The sequence below is a fragment of the Corythoichthys intestinalis genome, chromosome 5 (assembly GCF_030265065.1).
Source record: "Corythoichthys intestinalis isolate RoL2023-P3 chromosome 5, ASM3026506v1, whole genome shotgun sequence".
NCBI classification, from domain to species: domain Eukaryota; kingdom Metazoa; phylum Chordata; class Actinopteri; order Syngnathiformes; family Syngnathidae; genus Corythoichthys; species Corythoichthys intestinalis.
The window spans coordinates 27,178,764-27,200,730 of NC_080399.1; the positions used below are offsets into that span (position 1 = coordinate 27,178,764).

General features: G+C 39.2%; 2 protein-coding genes across 4 annotated transcripts; one reads left to right on the forward strand and one right to left on the reverse strand.

Moving 5' to 3' along the window:
* Positions 1-537: 537 nt before the first annotated feature.
* LOC130916786 (G/T mismatch-specific thymine DNA glycosylase-like) lies at positions 538-14,237 on the forward strand. 2 transcript variants are annotated; one of them, XM_057837754.1, is made up of 11 exons: positions 538-675; positions 1,498-1,572; positions 1,765-1,931; positions 2,189-2,538; positions 2,626-2,695; positions 4,209-4,344; positions 4,415-4,497; positions 6,473-6,567; positions 10,721-10,892; positions 10,959-11,102; positions 11,187-14,237. In XM_057837754.1, exons 2-11 carry the CDS (start codon positions 1,514-1,516, stop codon positions 11,327-11,329), a joined length of 1,419 nt encoding a protein of 472 aa, XP_057693737.1. In that variant the 5' UTR covers positions 538-675; positions 1,498-1,513; the 3' UTR covers positions 11,330-14,237. The 2 variants fall into 2 exon arrangements, with proteins under 2 accessions (XP_057693737.1, XP_057693738.1); XM_057837755.1 differs by lacking the exon at positions 1,498-1,572 and having other exon boundaries at positions 549-675.
* Positions 14,238-15,125: 888 nt separating this feature from the next.
* LOC130916580 (patatin-like phospholipase domain-containing protein 2) lies at positions 15,126-21,549 on the reverse strand. Of its 2 annotated transcripts, XM_057837405.1 has the most exons (9): positions 21,344-21,549; positions 21,133-21,180; positions 20,809-21,041; positions 20,688-20,753; positions 20,384-20,593; positions 17,983-18,043; positions 17,783-17,911; positions 17,467-17,578; positions 15,126-15,497 (listed from the first exon to the last, which is right to left on the reverse strand). In XM_057837405.1, the coding sequence occupies exons 1-9, from the start codon at positions 21,528-21,530 to the stop codon at positions 15,443-15,445; spliced, it is 1,101 nt and encodes a 366-aa protein (XP_057693388.1). In that variant the 5' UTR covers positions 21,531-21,549; the 3' UTR covers positions 15,126-15,442. The 2 variants fall into 2 exon arrangements, with proteins under 2 accessions (XP_057693388.1, XP_057693389.1); XM_057837406.1 differs by lacking the exon at positions 21,133-21,180.
* Between the last annotated feature and the right edge of the window lie 418 nt (positions 21,550-21,967).

Below are 21,967 nucleotides of genomic sequence, written 5' to 3' on the forward strand. Positions count from 1 at the left end.
AAAATAAAAGACATTAAAAAACATACAGTTTAACATATAAACATTATATACAAATTTTAACCAGAGGCTTCAGGGTAAAAAACATTCTCATCAGTTTACTACCTTTTTTATTATTATTACTTAATAGTTTTATTGTTGCAGTACATAATCTATTTCTAACTGAAAAAATGCAAATATACTTTTTTTGCAAACTTTTGTTTGTGAATAAAAAATTTAGCATAAGTAATTCTAATTTTTCAAAACTATAATCTCTGGAGTAAGTGTCGGCGACGAATGATCCCCACGCATACATTAAACGTCACATACTTTTAGCCAATAGGAAATGACCTTGAGTTTAAAAGCCAAGCAGCTCAAACCAATCATACAATAGGGATAAAAACTAATACTAATACAGATAAATGCAAAATAAGATTTTCCAAGATAAAAAAAATAACATTTTGTTGCGTAGAAATAATTAATATAATCCTGCCAAGTCAATTTGTTTTAATATCTTTTATCGCAAACCCCCTATGGCTTAAATTTGGAATCGTCTGGTGTCAAAGTTGACTGGGACTGCGCTGTCACGTCTTTGTTGCCTCCGTTGCTTCTCCAATGAGCTGAGTAAAAGAGCGGCATATGTGGGGGGAAAATCAATTTCCCCAAAAGAAGAAACGGATCACAACACTCGTTGATTAGGTACGTCTGGTGCATGAAAAGTACTATCAACAATTGGGCCGTATTTGCTTACTATTCTAGTATAAAGAAGAATAGATCATTCATGCATGATAGCTTAGCCGCTAGATGGTGGCTAATATTAGCAGTAGTTGTGGTACTTGCCTTTTTTAAAAAAAAATTATAAATATAATTTCAGCCCCCTAAAACTTAATAGAAAAGCGGAGTTACGTAGTTTGCAAGTCAAAGAGTGTAATATTTTGTACCTAAAATATTGACGATTGCAACTCTAGCATTGTTTGCGCTTAGCCGTAAAAGAAAGAGGGTATTTATAAAAAAAAAAAAAAAAAAAAAAAAGCAAGCCTTCACACGTAATCGATCAGATGATGCGCGGCAACAGTTATCATTGTGATTGATTTGACGTGAAAGGTTTATTTGGAATTTAAAAACACAAGCAAATCAACAAAATACAATGGGACACTTGACACGACTTTTCAAGCGCAGAAAATTGATTGGGACGAATTCCAGTTATCATTTCTTCTTTTGCATATTTATTTCCACCCTCCTTTAACGATACTAAGACTGATAATGAAAATAATCAACAATATGATAACTAGTGTTAAAGATGTATGAATGTGTCATAATTGTAAATTGACTGACAAATGAACCAAACGAAAGGCAAAATACAGTGGCTGGTTTTCCAGTTAGTGTGCTTCACCATGTGTTTGATTTTTCATCTATTACCTTTGGATTTGGATTTTGTTGTCAAATCATCCGTTTGTTGCATGTGCCACTTCCATTTTGTCCCTCACTATGCATGTTGATTTATTTATTTATTTGATAAAGTTAAAGTACCCACAAGATGGACAATAAGCTGAACGGATCCCTGCCTGTTGGCTCCTCGGAGTATCTGCAACAGTGGTGAGTCACACATAATGGGCCAATAGACAACTTTTCCCCCTTGCGTTTACTTTCGTTTTCCCTTTTTCCCCCCCAATCCAATGATGTTCATCATACTGTTTCAAAATTTATTTGCAATGTTTTACTTTGGGATCACATATGGCAAGATATTGGCTAATTTTTTTCTCCCAAATTTGCTCTTTCACGCCTTAGGATTCAGTCTGCTCAACAGTTCCAAGCTCTCCAAGCCCAATATTCAGCCTATAACCATCCACCCCATTACCCTGAGGCACATACAGGGGGAGCAGCAGGAGATACACCGCACATTGTGCAGCCTCAGCCCATGATGGACCAGCAGGAGCCTACCAACCTAACAAAACGTAGTGTACTTGAAAAGTCTGTACCCCTTAAGCGCAAGATTTGTCTGACACTGTATATGCAAGAAACTCAGACCAAAATAAAACATAAAAAAAAAAACAACAACAAAAAAACTTTACACAACCACAGCTAATGGCAAAATATTCTATTTTAAAGTCTACTACATCTCTATTTTTAAGTCTAGTACATCAGTCAAATTGATTATAACTGTTGAGAAATAAGGTTGTTTATTTTTATTTTTTTTAAATTCTCCTTGCAGCTCCGCCCAAAAAACGAGGCCGACCAGCTCAGCCCAAGGAACCCAAGCCACCAAAGGCTCCCAAAGTCCCGAAAGAGCCCAAGCCTCCAAAAGAGCCCAAGCCTCCTAAGGAACCTAAGGCTCCGAAGGTGCCCAAACCCCCAAAGGAACCCAAAGCGCCCAAAGGCAAACCGGGTCCAAAGCCCAAGAAGGGTGCCGAGGGCCAGGCGGCTGACGGCAAGCAGGAGAAAATCGACGAAAGCTTCAAAAAGGTGAAGAGGAAAGTAGATCGTTTCAAGGGCATGTCGGAGGAGGAGGTGATGAAGAAAACCCTGCCAGACCTGTTGGACTATAATCTTGACTATGTCATTGTGAGTTGACCTTGTCGAGACTACGCTACTTTAAGTGGAAATCAGGGTGTTTTGTGATCTAAACATGTGAAATTATTGTTTTTGCAGATTGGTATCAATCCTGGGCTGATGGCTGCATTTATTGGACGATGGTTTCCAGGTCCTGGAAATCATTTTTGTAAGTGGAAAGTCAAAGGGCTCTGGTTTGCATAGGGACAGTAGGGACATAACACTACCAACTTTTCAGGATGCTCAAATTGTCCCCACCTCCTTTTAAGCAACCTTATTTTTCATTATACAATGGTACCTCACCATACGATCGCTTCGACACACGATCTTTTCGACATCCAATGTAAAATTTCACTCGCCATTTGTTTGTACATCCGACGACATGCTCGAGAGTCGAAATACGACTACATGACAGCGCCGCAGACGGATGCACGGCGGATTTTCTTGTGAGAGAAATCAAGACAGGTTTCAAAGAGGTTGGCACAGGTGGTGAAACAAGGAAAAAGGTGACGCTTACCATTGAAATGAAGATGCAAATGACAAAAAAATATGAGCGTAGACGTAGAGTGCGCATCCGTGAACTGGCTCAACAATACAGCCGTAGAATGTCTACGATCTCCATGGTTCTCCTCCCACCTCCGTTCGCCAGTCTTTATAAGTTAAGGTGACAACTATTATTGTGGTAACATCGCCAAAGAAATCGCCAGCTTCGTCAGGTTTTTATCATTTCAGAACTTGTCACAACACGCCTACTGTCCGCTGCAATTGGCAGCGTTCTCAACAAAACATTAAAAGTGAAAGTAAACTCTCAACCGCACCTCTCCCTCTCTGTCACGTGAACGACGCAGTTTGTTCAGGTACAGCACGCAAAACACATCCGCCACATTAGAATCAGATTCGTAACATTATTACAGGAATTATTTTTATTTTATTATTCCGGTTTTTATTAATAATTTCTTAGTTTTGCTATGCTTAATTGCCATTTGTAATAGTACCAGCAGTATTTATTAAGGATTTAGTGTAGGTTTTTGGGCTGTGGAACGAATTAATGGAATTATAATGTATTCTTATGGGAAAATCCTTCTCGACCCTTTCGACTTACAAACAAGATCCTGGAACGAATTAACTACGTATGTAGAGGTACCGCTGTATAATGTGTTCAGTTGTAGAGGTAATTTAGATTATTTTCCCATAATTTGTAAGGATAGAATAGACCCTATCATTATTAAGTGAATTTCCCTTTTTACTTGCTGAATGTGCCAGTCCCAAAAAGTTTACATGCAGGTGATGCTGATATATCGTCCCTACCAATGTTGAGACCAGACCTACTCCCTTGGCGAATGTCAGACTGATTGCAATTCAAGTTTTTTCTTTTTCCCACTCCCTTTTGAATGGAAATAATTATTCCGACCGAGTTTAGATATTAATGGCTATATTTTGAGTTATTTTGAGGGGAAAATAAATGAACTCTATTATATAAGCTGCACACAGACTACTTTTCATTGTGTCAAAGTGGCATTTTGTCAGTGTCGTCCCATGAAAATATATACTTAAATATCTGCAGAAATGCTAGGGGTGTACTCACTTTTGTGATACACTGTATGTTCTGCGATAGTAAAAGAAAAAAAAAATCTCATTATAAACAAGCAATGATGGCAAATAAAGTTTTTCCTTCTCCCTAGGGAAGTGTCTTTTCCTGTCGGGATTCACCGAAGAGCAGCTCAACCACATGCATGACACCACTTTGCCTGGCAAGTACAAAATGGGCTTCACCAACATGGTTTCCAGGGCAACACCTGGCAGTAAAGACCTGTCAAGGTAGGAAATAACTTTGTGTTCCTGTTGGTTCAAAAACTGTTTTAAACCTTTGTTTTTTTTCTCTCCACAGCAAAGAGCTGCGTGAAGGGGGCAAAATTTTAGTGGAGAAACTAATGAAGTACAAACCTCTCATTGCTGTATTTAATGGAAAATGTAAGTCCGGTTATAGTTTGTTTGAGCAAAAGTATACACTACCGTAAAAGTTTGGGGTCTAACCCCAAACTTTTGAACTGTAGTGTATCATATGGGATTTTTCATTATGTATAGTGGCGCCAATAAGTATTTTAGTATATCCACCAACTGTGCAAGTTCTCTTACTTGAAAAGATCAGAGAGGCCTGTAATTGTCAACATGGGTAAACCTCAACCATGAGAGACAGAATGTGGGAAAAAAACAGAAAATCACATTGTTTGATTTTTAAAGAATTTATTTCCAAAATTAGAGTGGAAAATAAGTATTTGGTCACCTACAAACAAGCAAGATTTCTGACTGTCAAAGAGGTCTAATTTCTAACAAGGTCTAACGAGGCTCCACTCGTTACCTGTATTAATGGCACCTGTTTTAACTCATTATCGGTATAAAAGACACCTGTCCACAATCTCAGTCAGTCACACTCCAAACTCCATTATGGCCAAGACCAAAGATCTGTCGAAACACACCAGAGACAAATTTGTAGACCTGCAGCAGGCTGGGAAGACTGAATCTGCAATAGGTAAAACGCTTGGTGTAAAGAAATCAACTGTGGGAGCAATTATTAGAAAATGTAAGACATACAAGACCACCGATAATCTTCCTCGATCCGGGGCTCCATGGAAGATCTCACCTCGTGGTGTCAAAATGATAACAAGAACGGTGAGCAAAATCCCAGAACCACACGGGTGGTGAATGACTTACTGAGAGCTGGGACCACGGTAACAAAGGCTACTATCAGTAACACAATGCGCCACCAGGGACTCAAATCCCGCACTGCCAGACGTGTCCCCCTGCAGAAGAAAGTACACGTCCAGGCCCGCCTGCGGTTTGCTAGAGACCATTTGGATGATCCAGAAGAGGACTGGGAGAATGTGTTATGGTGAGATGAAACCAAAATAGAACTTTTTGGTAGAAACACAGGTTCTTGTGTTTGGAGGAGAAAGAATACTGAATTGCATCCAAAGAACACCATACCCACTGTGAAGCATGGGGGTGGAAAAATCATGCTTTGGGGCTCTTTTTCTGCAAAGGGACCAGGACAACTGATCTGTGTAAAGGAAAGAATGAATGGGGCCATGTATTGAGAGATTTTGAGTGAAAATCTCCTTCCATCAGCAAGGGCATTGAAGATGAGACGTGGCATGACAATGATCACAAACACACAGCCAGGGCAACAAAAGAGTGGCTTCATAAGAAGCATTTCAAGGTCCTGGAGTGGCCTAGCCTGTCTCCAGATCCCAACCCCATAGAAAGTCTGTGGAGGGAGTTGAAAGTCCGTGTTGCCCAACGGCAGCCCCAAAACATCACTGCTCTAGAGGAGATCTGCATGGAGGAATGGGCCAAAATACCAGCAACAGTGTGTGAAAAGCTTGTGAAGAGTTAAAGAAAACGTTTGGCCTCCGTTATTGCCAACAAAGGATACATAACAAAGTATTGAGATGAACTTTTGGTATTGACCAAATACTTATTGTCCACCATGATTGCAAATAAATTCTTTAAAAATCAAACAATGTGATTTTCTGTTTTTTTTTGTTGTTGTTTTTTTTTTATTACATTCTGTCTCTCACAGTTGAGGTTTACCCATGTTGACAATTACGGGGCTGTCTAATATTTTCAAGTGGGAGAACTTGCACAATTAGTGGTTGACTAAATACTAATTTGCCCCACTGTACACTACGGTTCAAAAGTTTGGGGTTGCTAGGACCCCAAACTTTTGAACGGTAGTGTCTATTTACCAAAATAATTATCTCGTCTGGGCATTTATTGGTTCGGCCTGATATGTTGCCAACATAGATCAATAAAAAATCCATAATTTTATTGTAATACATAGGTATTGGAATTAAAATTGGATCATTTTTAGCGACACAGTGCTTTTGAATCACTACGTTGAGTGTACAATTCTTAAGTTCATGTATTTCCCTCCTCGTTTTTCTAGGCATATATGAAATGTTCTGTCGAGAGCTCTTTGGTAAAAAACCAAAGACACTGGAATTTGGTTTGCAGCCTCACAAGATCCCTGACTGTGAGGTGGTGAGTAAACATCCTTTTTTGTAGTACAGTGACCCCTCATTTTTGCGGTTAATGGGGACACAACCTCGCGCAATAATCTAAATCCGCCAAGTCGAGGCAGAGTTTATTTATATAAAAAAAAAACATAAAAAGAAAAATGGGGCGTGGTCAATAGAAAGATGTATATAAGACATGTTTTTTTCCTTTTTTTCCCCAAAGTATGATTTAAATTAAAAAAAGTTTTAAACATTTTACTGTCCCACCATTTTTTTAAAATATAAGAATAACGTAGCAAAATGCTTGTCTTTATTAAATTCTTCATTTAGTAAGTCAACTTAAATCCGCTAATGCTGCTCACTTACACACTTACAATGAGTCACCCCAGCACACTGTTTAACAAGCTCAAAGAGCTCATATATTCGGCACCTTTCAAGGTAGGTGCTCCCAAGCTTCTCTGGCTAGATCAAAGCTTCAGAGCTGTCACTCATCGTTAACTTTAACAAGCAGCTGCTTGGTGAGCAAGAAAAGCAGCAGGAAGGAGAGGTGAGAGCCTGTAGTGATCAGATCGGGACATCTCTAGTAAATATTGTACAGTGGTACCTTGACGTACGATCGCTTCGACACACGATCTTTTTGACATCCGACATAAAATTTGATTCGCCAGTTATTTCGACATCCGACGACATGCTCTAAATACGACTATCTATGACAACACCGCGGTTTCTTTGTTTTCCGGCCAGACGGACGCATGGTAAATTTTCTTGTGAGAGGAATCAACATGGGTTCCAACAATGCTAGTGCAGGTGGAGAAAAAAAGGTGATGCTTACTGTTACCATTGACATGAAGATTGATATGACAGAAAAATATGAGTGTGGGGTGCACATCCGTGATATGGCTCGCTCAAAAATACCGCCTTAGACTGTCTATGACAGTCCTCCTTCGTTCACCAGTCTTTATAAGTTAAGGTGGCAATTATTATTGTGGTAACATCGCCAAAGAAATCGCCAGCTTCATTAGGTTTTTAATCATTTATTCCGTCAACTTGTGCCAAGTGTCCCACGCAGCAAGTAAACAAAGTGAAACTAAAAAGGCTCACTCTATCAAGTCAGCCACGCTATGCGTTCAGGTACACCACGCAAACACATTCGCAACATTAGAACCCGGTTAGTTACATTATTACAGGTATTATTATTATTATTATTTCTATTATTATTATTCCGATTTTTATCCATAATTAATTTGTTTTGCTCTTTGTATTTGATATTTGCAATAGTAACAAATTTTTATTGAGAATTTAATGTAGGTTTTCGGGCTGTGGAATGAATTAATGGAATTATAATGTATTCTTATGGGAAAATTCTGCTCGACATACGACCATTTCGACTTACAAACAAGTATGTAGAGGTACTACTATATTTGTTTTTTCTTTAATTAAAAAAAAAATCGCGATGGACTGAGGGCGCGAAGTTTGAAGCACGAAGTAGTGAGGGATCACTGTAATGAGGTCCATAGACTTCATAATATATTGACGGGCCGCGGGGCCGATTAATAGGGGGCCTATCTCCGTCACAGCTGACCGAGTGAAAACACAGTTTTTTACGTTGAAAATTCTTGTGAATAAATGCTTAAATCCCTGAATTCTTTATAGATATGGACGTAAAACAGTCTCGATTCTTGGTTAAAAGCAAAAAAATGGGCAGTTAGCATTTGTTTTACATAAATATTGCGAATTATGACGCCAATGCCGTAGTGGTTAATTTCTCCCATTGATTTGTTTCACAACATTTGAAAATGCATGCATGGTATGAAAAACATAATAATTACCTTGAATCCTCGAACAAATCCTTCCTGAGACAATCCTTCCTGTTTGTATGCGGTACAGTTTTCGTACTTTTTCAACCTAAATCCGGCGTTGGATCGCTGCATGTGTTTGAGAATAACTACGAGGGACTTCGACCGACAGAAGCACAGTGTGGAACGGCCCCCTACTTGAAGGCGTAGTGTAATGTCTCGGGAATGTGTCCTGTCAAAATCATTATGAAGTCTATGTGAGGTCCAATACTAGATGCCTATTTTATTTGCCCTTCAAATAGTTGGTGGCAAGTTTTACCTCACATTTCATATGTGATTGGGTCCCAGACATGGCGCACATAAAGATAACATCACATAAATCTCTGGTAACCTCACATAGGTTAACTCTTTGGCAACAATAGACATCCAATCCATTTCAACTGGGAGGGGCTGAAAGCGGTTATTCTATCGTCTATTGCCGTCTATATGACATCTGTTGCCATTAGCAATACGGTTCGCCCTGTACGGTTCAATACGCCTTTATGAACCGCGCCTTTTCGGTTTTGCAATTAATGTATTCCGAACGCTTGTGGAATGAATTGATCGAGCTCTGTGTGCCTGTGTGTGACGTGAAGCACTGCTGTGGAGAGATTCCTGCCCCGCAAGTAAATGTCCGACCGCTGTCAAGCACCTGTGTAATAGAAGTCGAGTAACGCCCTCTCTCGCTTACGAACTAAGTGAAAGTGAAACAAGAAAGAGAACAAATAGCTATGGCGAGCAGAGAAGTGGAGAGACCGAATTTTGAGGAAGCACTGGCTTCTTTCAAATCTGCGGTGAGGCAACATTTCGGTTTCCCCGTAGACTACAATGCGGAGGGAGAGAAAATATTTAAAAAAAAAAAAAAAAAAAATTGCAAGCATTGCTCAGCGCTTGTTCCGCATGCTAATGGCAACACTTTTATAACATGACTCCGGCACCTCAGCCGACATCACCCACAGATATCACTTTCTCAGAGCAGGACAACCCCGAAGAGGACACCAGTGAAAACACACGGCGGGCTTCGTTAACTTATTTGCAACGCTTGACCCGCGTTACATTGTTCCCTCGCGGACATATTTCTCCAACAACGTAATCCCCGACATTTATGAAATGGCACGCAAAGCCATCGAAGATGATTTCCCTAAAGCACATAGTTTCGCCCTGACCACTGATAGTTGGACGTCCCATGCTACAGAGTGCTACTACCTAACTGTGACGGTCCATTATAATTCATACCTGTCAACTTGAACAGTCTCGTCGTAATTTGTACAAGTGAGCACTGATTTTTAAACGTGTACGCCGTACGTTACGTTCAAAATCTGCACGTTTTTCGTGCATTTCGGGGTTTTTTTTTTTCATCCGTTCGGATTTGGTCACATTTTCGGCAGCGAGACAATGTGCGTTAATACGTTGATTGAATGACACGAGAAAAGTCAGAGACACGGAGAGGGAAAAGTGTTTGTTGAGATGCTGTAGCAAACGCGATGCTTGGCTAGGTGGCGCCAATATTTCCTGACTGTAGCCGACAACCTACAATCTATGCCTAGATATCTCATGCATATAGAACTACATGCGAAATGACAGACTCGGTAGCGTTAGTAAACAGCCGCCGTTTTAGAGCAGTAAACTTCTCAGAAAGGCTGTGTTGTAGTAAACCTTCCTAGCGAACCTAAGCAACTTTTTATCTAAAATACTCCTAAGTCGGCAAAATCTCAACTCGAGTCCATCTTTAAAGGATGAAACAGTTTTTAAAAATTCACATGTCGAAAGTAGACAGAAGGGAACTAATTCAAAAACGGGAGCAATTTTATCAATTTTAACGGTTGATTCACAACATTAAATGACCTCCAAACATAGCAAAGGTTACTATGTTTATGTTTTTTTTTTTTTTAAATGAAAAAAAAAAACATGAAAGGTATCACCAGTTACTTTTTCCACGTAACTTTTACAATTGTGTGTGTGTATTTCAGTAGTCAGTCACTACACTAGCCAAAGGGCTAAGACGCATTTTAACAGTCGAAAATGTTTACATTTTAAGTGTTTATTTCATTTTTTTAAAAGCAAAATAAAGGCAGTTTTTTTTTTTTTTTTTTAAATGTAAAACGCAAACTGAAACCGAACCGGAACAGTGATCCCAAAACCGAGGTTAAAACCGAACCGTGGACTAACTGAACCGTTGCACCCCTAGTTGCCATCAATAGGTGTTTTCAATATCACTCTTACTAACTACCACAACACATACAGTGACCTTGGCTGGCAGTGAATGAGTTCACCTCACGATACCTTTTGAATAGACTACCACTGTCCCTGAAAATGTTTTTTTGTTTTAAATTCTGTCATCAGGCTCTGTACTTGATGCCATCCTCCAGCGCCCGTTGTGCTCAGTTCCCTCGCGCTCAGGACAAAGTGCACTTCTACATAAAGCTCCGGGAACTGCGAGACCACCTGCGGGGCATTCAAAGGCCCAGGGAAATCGAGGAGATCAAATATTCATTCGACTTACAGTTGGCCAAGGGTATGTGATTCAGGATCCCAGCCATGTTGTCGGCCACGTTGTTTATTTTGTCATCCGTCTACACAGAGGATGCCAAGAGAGTGGCCATCAAGGAAGAACAGTACGATCCAGGTTATGAGGATGCATACGGTGGAGCATATGGCCAGCCGCCAGCTGAGGGTCAGGTCAACGGTCATTGCGTGTTCTCATCGAATCAGGAAAACCATGCAGGTAACTTTGTACTTCCTGTCTCAAAGCTTAAGTTATTTTTAATTGTTAAAAAAAATGATTATGGAATTGTATATGCATCAACAGAAGACGGAGGGCAGGAGGCGAGCACGTCAAAGAATTCCCAACTTCCCGACGAAGAGGAGACGACGCAATCGTGTGCCAATCAAATTCCAGACATGAGCGGAGGAGGAGGTGACGAAGGTGGAGGAGGTAGTCAAGCTGTATGAGGACAAACTGTTACCAATTTTTTCCCTTTCTTCCTTAGTGGAATATAAACTCCTAGGTAGACTATGTAGACATTTTGCAGAATATTTTTTCTGCAGTTGTTTTTAATTTTCATTTGTTGTATGATAATCTCCATGGCAGCCTTTGTATAACCGTCAAATTCAGGGACAATGACTTTTTCCTTTGCCGTCTTTGGAGAAAATGGGTTTTTAACTTGGCACTCCACACTAGCTGGGGGCAGCATCATACCAGAATGTTGAGCAGGAAAATGGAACGCAAATGCTAAATTTACTAGCATTTTTTGTTTACATTCCGACTCGCAGCAGCACCCTATTAACAAAAGTATTGGGACTCTCCTCTTGGTTCAGGACTTTCAGGTGTCTAAATACTTTTGACCACATGCACCCACATTACATTAGGCGGTGTGTACTAATATTTATATCCACACAATATTTGTGGGAATCTCTTGATTAAGAGATGTCCCAATACTATAGTCCAGGGGTCCCCAAACTTTTTCTTGTGAGGGCCACATAACTTTTACCTTCTCTAGTGAGGGGCCGGGGTCAGTTTGTAACAGAAAAGGTGTGACGATTACGTGCCGAAATGTAAAAATTAGGGCTGTCAAACGATTACAATTTTATTGCAGCTTAAAAATTAATTAATCGTAATTAATCGCAATTCAAACCATCTCTAAAATATGCCATATTTTTCTGTAAATTATTGTTGGAATCGAAAGATAAAACTCAACATGGATATATACATTCAACATATAGTACATAAGTACTGTATTTGTTTATTATAACAATAAATCAACAAGATGGCATTAACATTATTAACATTCTGTTAAAGCCGTCCATGGATAGAAAAAGATAAATGTTCGTGCAAGTTATAGAAATTTTATATTAAAACCCCTCTTAATGTTTTTGTCTTAATAAAATTTGTAAAATTTTCAATCAAAAAATAAACTAGTAGCCCGTCATTGTTGATGTCAATAATTACACAATGCTCATGGGTGCTTAAAGAGCATATGACACGGGAAAAAAAGTCTTAAATGGCATTATTATGTGAATTAGAATCATATTTTGAGACGATTCGACTATATACAACAATTTAGCAAAGCACAGATGACGAGAAATTAGTCTTTTAATCTGCCGGTTAGCCACGCCTACCATTATAGGGCTTTAGCGTCCCCAACAGGTAGATGACGTCAGCGGTAGACTGGGCTCATCGGTTTTACTTTTCAGCCCATTGAGGGGGAATTATTCAGAACGAGGAAAACGCGACGAAGAGAGCCGCAAAATGTCATTGTTTCAGTCTCTCTACTCCAATATTTTTACAGGATATTCTTTTTATCCAAGTATTTTTCCCCAATAGCTATATAAATGGCTTGAGAAGGACCAGTCAGCCCGTCAAGGGGGAACTATTCACAACGAGGAAAACGCGACGAAGAGAGCGGCAAAATGTCATTGTTTCTATCTCTTCAATATTTTTACAGGATATTCTTTTTATCCAAGTATTTTCCCCAATTGCTAAATAAATGGCATGGTCATGACAAATAACAGTCTTGTGCTGAATGGAATATGAAATAATAAAAATGCATTTATTCAGGACGACATGGCAAAATTACTCCATAATGGTCAAAACTGTTGACTTCACCTTTACTGTCGCACCTCCCGAACGATATTTTATGACACCTAAATCGGACATATGTCATTTCCCTTTCCAGGCTTCGGAGAATGTAAACAAACCAGAAGGCGTGACAGCTAGCCGACATGCTAACCCGAACCGAGTGATGTTTCAAAGTCTTTGAAGCGGAAAATCACACATAACTAGCCTGGATTATTTGACATGACGACCCGGTTGTCGATTGTCTTTGCGGATCGGCAAACCGCCCGGCGGAGAGCAACTTACAGTTCGTTCCCCGGAGGAGGGTGGCTGGAGTTGTTGTGCAGCTAACGTGCTGCTGCTAATGAGCATTAGGAGAGCTTTTTACATGCCTATCAATGATCAAACGTAAGTAGTCCTTTATTTAAAGGAAGTTTGTAGTGTTTACTTTGTAATCGCTGTATTCGTATTTGACATAATACAAAACAAGATGTTTACTCACTTCCTCGTAAGTCCAATGGTCCCACAGTAAATATCCACGGTGAATGGGAACCTTTTGAAACTCCAAAAAGGCGCATATGCCTCTCCCTCATACAGAATGATTTTTCTGCAGCCGTTTGGCTGGCGTGATGCGAAAAATAAACGTATTAATCCGCAAAATCAGCTGAGTCCTTCGTCCTCATACACAACAGTACACTGTAGCGTGAAGAGGACGTCTTCTACCGTACACGTCACAGCGCCCTCCTCCTCAATGCAAGACCGAAGCCGGAAGTCACTTATTTTCATGGCGCGGGATTCAAAAAACTAAATAAAAATAGCGATCGCTTTCACACCCATCCAAGCGGTCCATATCATTCAGGGGCATAAAATACCGCGTGGTTTATGAAATAAACATGATTTTTCATGTCACAGGCACTTTAAGCCCATAAAATCAGTCGCACCCAAGCGCCAGCAGAGGGCGACAAAACTCCAAAAAACACAAGTAACAGGTTGAAATTGCAATGTGCTGTCATTTTATTCTGTTTGAGCCGGGCGTGTGCGTTAATTGCGTCAAATATTTTAACGAGATTAATTTAAAAAATTAATTACCGCCCGTTTACACGATAATTTTGACAGCCCTAGTAAAAATGTATTGTTTTTCAGAAAGCCACAATCAAATAACCCTTTCTGAATTCTTCACGGAACAAAAGTAAATAAAATAAAAATGATAATATAATAATAATAACACTATTAATTAAATAGATAATAACCAAATAATCCTCTCTGGTTTCCTTACAGAAAAAAGCCAGGAAATAAATAACACTATTGGGGGGGGGGGGGGGGAGTTTTTTTTTTTGTTTAGGGGGCCGGACCAAATGTGGCCGTGGGCCATAGTTTAGGGACCCCTGCTATAGTCTGTCAGAAGACCGCCACTACATCGACCATAGTATTGTGACATGCAGTTGTACCTCTACTTACAAAATTAACTGGTTCTGGAAGTAGTTTCTTAACTTGAATATTTTCACGTTTTCCATGTACTGTAAATGCCCTGATCCGTTCCAAGCCCGCTGAAATTCAGACATAAATCTTATAATGCATAAAAATATATCAAAACATGTAACAATAAGATTATTGCACAATAGACATAAAATCTGAGTTGTGCGTGATGTAAAAAAACAAAAATAGAGTAAAGAATAAAAGTTAATACACTCATGCAGTTGCGGTCCTTCTTAGCCAAATGGATACCAGGAATACTAGGCAATAACCAATGGCAGAGCAGCTATAAGTATGTTACGTTCAGTAAACTCTGGGAGCTGGGAGTACCAGCCATACTGTATTTTTGCCTTTCGTATCCTGAAATTTCTTTCTTAACAAGAGGCAATATTTTCCCGTTGAAGCATGTCTTAACCTGAAATTCTTTATGTAGAGACGTTCGTAAGTAGAGGTACCACTGAAATATTTTTGCACAGAGTGTGGGCAAATGTATTGAGACCCACCTCTTATTTGATACATGATCTCATCTACGTTTTTATCAGTCTTGTCCCAATACATTTTAATGCTACTACTTAAAAAAAAAAATCACCAGCTATGAAGTCAAAAGTATTGAGAAATATGACAACTTTTTAACTAGGCGGTTTGTCCCAATATGTTTGTTTACATTCTGTATGTTTACATTTGTACTGCACAACGAGGCAGTAAAAACATGCGAGCATATTAAACCACTGCTTTGATAGCAGGGGTTATGTCATCATTGGGAATTACCTCAGTAGAATTTATCATGAATTTATTTCGTTGTAGGACTTTTTAGAATCTGTTTATGAAGTTTTATAATTACAATGTTGTGTCCATTAAAATCTCATGATGGTGCTTTTTATACATTATTGCACTTTTTTTTTTTTTTATTCATCTTTTCAGGTGTTTTTAATAGAAGAAAAATGTGTGGAAACTATCTTTTGTATAAGTTACATGATCCTCTTAAGGGAGTTTAGATATTCACAAAACAAATACATCAGGTCCACATTGGTCAAGATTCAAGTTTTTGAAGAATCATAGTCCAGTCTACTCTGTTTCTTCTCTGTAAAAAGGCTGGAGGACACAGACACAAAAACACACAAATACAATTCGTTGAATACATAAGTCACACAATAAATAACAAGAATAAATACAAATACTATTAAGTAAATACAAATGCCGTACGAATAACATTTCAGTTACAGTTGTATGAAAAAGTATCGGAACCTTTTGGAATTTCACATTTCTGCATAAAATCATCAAATGTGATCTGATTTTGTCAAAATCACTCAGATGAAAAAAACTGTCTGCTTTAACTAAAACAACCCAAACATTTATAGATGTTAATATTTTAATGAGGATAGTGTGCAAACAATGACAGAAGGGGAAAATAAGTAAGTGAACCATCACATTTAATATTTTGTGCCCCCTTTGGCTGCAATAACTTCAACCAGATGCTTCCTGTAGCTGCAGATTCGTCTGGCACATCGATCAGAACTATTCTTGGCCCATTATTCTCTACAAAACTGCTGTAATTCAGTGAGATTCCTGGGCTGTTTGGCATGAATAGCTGTCATGGCACAGCATCTCAATGGGGTTAAAGTCTGGACTTTGACTTGGCCACTCCAAAACGTGTGTTTTGTTCTTCTGAACCCATTCTCTTTTGGATCATTGTCTTGTTGCAGCATCCATCCTGTTTTTAGCTTCAACTGTCTGACAGACGGCTTCAGGTTTTCCTGCAAAACATCCTGATAAACTTTTTAATTCATTATTCCTTTAATGATTGCAAGTCCAGGCCCTGAGGTAGCAAAACAGCCCTAAATCATGATGCGCCCTCCACCATGCTTTACGGTGGGAATGATGTGTTGATGTTGGTGACCTCTTTCATTTTTCCTCCACACATGATGTTGTGTGTTACTCCCAAACAATTCAACTTTGGTTTCATCAGTCCACAAAATATTTTGGCAAAACTTCTGTGGAGTGTCCAAGTGCCTTTTTGCGAACATTAATCGAGCAACAATGTTTTTTTTTAGACAGCAATGGTTTCCTTCTTGGAGTCCTCCCATGAACACCATTTTTTGCCATAGTTTTATATATAGTTGATATTTGCACAGAGATATTGGACTGTGCCAGTGATTTCTGTCAGTCTTTAGCAGACACTCTAGGGTTCTTTTTTTTTTTTACCTCTCTGAGTATTTTACGCTGAACTCTTGGCGTTATCTTTGGTGGACGGCCACTCCTTGTAGACAACTTCTCTGACTGTCGATTGATGAACATCCAGACCTTTAGAGATGGTTTTGTATCCTTTCTAGCTTTATAGAAATCAACAATCCTTGATCGCAGGTCTTCAGACGGCTCTTTTGACCGAGCCATGATTCACATCAGATATAGCTTCTCATCAAGACAATTCTTACCAGGTGTGTGTTTTATAGTGGGCAGGGCAGCTTTAAACCACTCATCAGTTATCGGGCACACGCCTAAACTTAAATTGTTTGGCAAAAATTGGTTTCAATAGCTCTTTAAGTCTCCTTAGGCAGAGGGTTCACTTACTTATTTCCCCCCCTTCTGTCATTGTTTGTATGCTATCCTCATTAAAATATTAAAACCTATAATATAATAATACTATAATCTAAAAAGATTGTATATTTGTATATACAAGTATATTGTCATTTAATATTATTCTTAATGTGTCTTTAATGATCTATTCAGTTGCCTTTTAATGTATTTAATGTAGCACAAAACACCTGCCTAGCAACCAAAAATATGTACATGCAGCTCCAGCTGCTGTTGCCACAGCAACCACTGCTTTGTCTATACAGCTTGTTGGTGGGCCTCAACAGGCTTTGAATAAAAAAAAAATGATTACAAGATGTAACAAATTGAATAACATTTCAATCCACCTAGCAGACAGAAATAGAAGGTTGTGGCTATTTTTCTAGGCAGAATTAATCATGCTTAAATCATAACCGGCACACCAACAAGGCTGTGAATTGACAAAGTAGCAAGACGCAACCCTTTTTAACATCGCTGCTGTGTTCTTTACCTGTTTAAAACGAACCAGATCAACTCGGCCACCAATACCAGTGGAGTCAGCATGTAGTAAAAAGCATCAAGAGGGCACAAACCAGTTACGTCACCAGCATCCCTGCACAACACTACATCCACCGGCAACAATAGAGGGGAGGAAAAAAAAAATTTTTTTTAAACTTTTTTTACAGTTCTTACACAGTGCCTGTTAAAACTGTAATCGGGTTTAATTACGTTTTTATGATTTTAACAATGTTTTGCAGAGATTTAAATATTTATTGCTATATACAGAATTATTTTAAATTTGTATAAAGTATGTTGGATTGCTTCACCTCTCTTATAGTTTAGTGGGAGGGTTTGCGCCTGTTCATGCTCCAGCCACCAGTGTTGTCCCCAAAAAGGTGCTTTTGCAACATTTAAATTGTCCTCCTGCTCTTCTGGGGAAAATTGTTCCAGCAGATCTGGAACATGTAGATTCATTTATTTGTTTTTTTTTTCCTCGAAAAGGAGGTTAGTGATATTGAACTCTCACTTTCTTGTCTCAGAAAGTGAAGGGCATCTGTGTAGCCACTTTGGAAGATCTCAGCCAGCTCCTGTGTGTCAGAAATTTACATTAATAGAGTCGAAATGTAAATTCAAAATTGGTTCAATGGTACTCTATTATGGGCAAAAATAATGTCAAATTTGGAGTCAAATACAGTGGTTTGAAAAAGTATCTGGACCTTTTGGAATTTCTCACATTTCGGCATGAAATCACCATCAAATGTGATCTGATCTTTGTCAAAATGACACAGATGAAAAAACTGTCTGCTTTGACTAAAACCACCCAAACATTTAAAGGTTTTCATATTTTAATGAGGATAGTACGCAAACAATGACAGAACGGGAAAAAATACCGTATTGACCTGAATATAAGACGACCCTGATTATAAGACGACCCCCTTCTTTTTAAAGACTCAAGTTTGGGGGAAAAAAAGACTTTTTGAACACCAAATTTTTATACAGAAAATAATTACAGTATATCTGAAACAAATGATTATAACAATATATTTGAGAGAAAAAGCATGTTATTTTGCCTCATTCAAATCTTAATATCTGAACATTTAAATATGTAAACTAAAGTGCAATCACATTTGTTAATGAATGGCTTCTGGTTTTTGAAATGTAAATAAACCAATCTATTGTGATAAAACAACAAAATTGCAATAACTGCATTAACCATCAAAGTGAGGTCTAACTGTAACTGTAGTCTTGAAACAAATCTGAATAAGGAAAAACATTACAATAAAATAATGCAAACTGGTTAAACTTGAGAGTAGCTGAGATCTGTCATGACAGAACATTACTCCTCAAGTTCAGCATTCGCTTCAATGATATCTGGCGCCACCTAGCGTCGTGAATGGGTTTAATGTCTAGACCTCGAATATAAGACGACTCTTACTTTTTCAGTCTTATTTCAATGCAAAAAACACCGTCTTATATTCTGGTCAATACGGTAAGTAAGTGAACCATCACATTTAATTTTTGGGCCTAATCTTGGCCCATTTTTTTCTACAAAACTGCTGTAGTTCAGTCAGATTCCTGGGATGTTTGGCATGAATCGCTGTCTTTAGGTCATGCTACACCATCTCAACAGGGTACATGTCTGGACTTTGACTTGGCCACTCCGGAATGTGTATTTTATTATTCTGAAACCATTCTGAAGTTGATTTACGTCTGTGTTTTGGATCGTTGTCTTGTTGCAGGATCCATCCTCTTTTTAGCTTCAACTGTCTGACAGACGGCCTCGGGTTTTCCTGCAAAACATCCCGATAAAGTTTTTGAATTCATTCATCCATTAATGATCGCAAGTTGTCCAGGCACTGAAATAGCAAAACAGCACCAAATCATGATGCTCCCTCCACCACAGCAGGGCTAAGATGTTGATGTTGGTTAACTGTTCCATTTTTCCTGCACATATGACGTTTTGTGTTACTCCCAAACAATTCAACTTTGGTTTCATCAGTCCACAAAATATTTTACCAAGATGTCTGTGGTGCGTCCAAGTGCCTTTTTGCGAACATTAAACGAGCAACAATGTTTTCTTTAGACAGCAGTGGCTTCCTCCGTGGAGTCCTCCCATGAACACCCTTATTGGCCATAGTTATGTAGTTGATGTGTGCACATAGATACTGGACTGTGCCAGTGATTTCTGTGACTCTTTAGCAGACACTCTCGGGTTCTTTTTTACCCCTCTGAGTATTATGCGCTGAACTCTTGGTGTCATCTTTGGTGGACGGCCACTCCTTCGGAGGGAAGCAACAGTGCCAAACTCTCTCCATTTGTAGACAACTTCTCTGACTGTCAATTGATGAACATCCAGACTTTTAGAGATGGTTTTGTATCCTTTCCCAGCTTTACAAATCAATAATCCTTGATTGCAGGTCTTCAGACAGCTCTATTGGCCAATCCATGATGAACATCAGACAATGCTTCTAATCAAAACATTTCCTACCCGGTATGTGTTTTATAGTGGGCACTGCAGCTTTAAACCACTCATCAGTGATTGGGCACACACTTGACTAAAAAAATTGTTTTCAATTGCTCTTTAAGTCTCCTTAGGCAGAGGGTTCACTTACTTATATTTCCCCCTTCTATCATTGTTTGCATGCTATCCTCATTAAAATATGAGAACCTATAAATGTTTGGGTGGTTTTAGTTAAAGCAGATACAGATACTATTTTCATCTGTGTGATTTTGACAAAGATCATATCACATTTGACGAGATTTTATGTAGAAATGTGAGAAATTCCAAAAGGTTCGGATACTTTTTCATAAAACTAGTTTCGAAGTCAATTTGTCAAATTTTGATCTAATGTTAGTCAAACAGCATGTCAAAATTGGGCAGAATAATGCGAGTCATTCAATGTAAACCAGATTTCTGAGACCATAACCTCCGGCGCAGGGGGCAGGAACGAGGTGAAGATTCGACGCACGTTTCCCGCGGTCACATGCAAGCATAGATTGTTACAGTGCACGGAGATGGAGGTCCAAGCCCCGTCTTTGGGACTGATGTCACTCTCACTGCTGAACGGAGCCACCGTAATGGTGTTAGGATGATCCAACAGTGGCATGTTGTTGCTCAGGGCTCCATCTATGTACAGCTAAGACAACCAAATGCTGTTTTATCGGTAAACTGTTTTTAATTTTTTTTTTTTTATTGATTGTTGTGTTTTGTCAATTATGGTATTGGCTCACCTGTCCGCGGTAGGAGGGTGGGATGAAGCCGCAGTAGACGGGAAAGAAACAGCTGCATATCAGCACCTACAAACAAATGGATTCAAACACCACCGTATGTACAGTATGTTATGTAGCCCACCTGTATGAGCTCCTCCCTGGTGTCGAAGTGCGACACCAGGATATTACTCCCGTCAATCAACCTGGTTAGAGATACGCAGAGCCTCCCAGAAGCGAGTCTGTGGGCATCTTCCGGAAGCTTCTTCCGCAGGGAGTCGCGCACTGTACGCAGGAGGCTGAAGGTCGGATGAAAGACGCTCAGCCGATGCTTCCTCGCTTCTTTGGCCACCGCCAACAAGTCAGACCACATATGTTCTGAGGACACATTTTAATTTCGTGTTGTAGACCTCAAACGTCTAATGGAACCGGTTCTTTTGTCGTTTGAGTGTTAGTGAACCCTATGAACCTCTTGTTTGTTTGGAATTGTAGACTTTTAACATTGTAAAAGATGAACCTTGAGGGGCAGAGAAAAGACAAGCTGGGGTAAAACGGGGCCAAAGTGATGGTTAAGTAACTGTAGGGGTCTTGAGGTATGTTATGGCTTAGAAAGTTTACAAATAGAGTAAAATTAGTAATCTTATAGTTAGGGCAATCTTATTAGAGTACACGTTACTCACCCATGGGAAGTCCGACGGTCAACGCCGCAGCCACCAGGCATCCCGATGAGGCTCCGCAGATCTTTGAGGCTCCATGTACCAAATGCGGCACTCGCTCCAGGATGCATGTCAGCGCTCCCAAGTAGTAAACACTACTGAAACCGCATCCCGCGAAGGAAATATTCCACTTTTCACCTTTGGCAAACATTCCCTTGTTGTTTTCACACTTCACACACTGACATACACATGGCAGTCTTGTGCAACATACAAGATCAGCTGACACCAGCGCAGTTTTCATAACTTGGCGGGGGAGGGGCTGGGTCATGAAAATATAATTACAGCGCTTCCACCAGCATCAAAGTACACAATACATTCCAATTTTGTAATCATCATCATCATGTAACTTTTTAAAAACTAATGTAGATTTGTTCCACAATAGGGGAATTAAAATTTACTGTTTTTTTTTTTTTTTTTTTTAATCCAGTATAATAATCACTGCATGTATACTGTAGAAAATTACTCATACTGCCTGGCATTGATGGCAATAGATAACCAGTTCACTATGCCTAGGAGGGCTGTGATTCAATGGACCCCAATGATATAATCGACATACCAGAGTACGATAATCTTTAATTAAGTATTTTA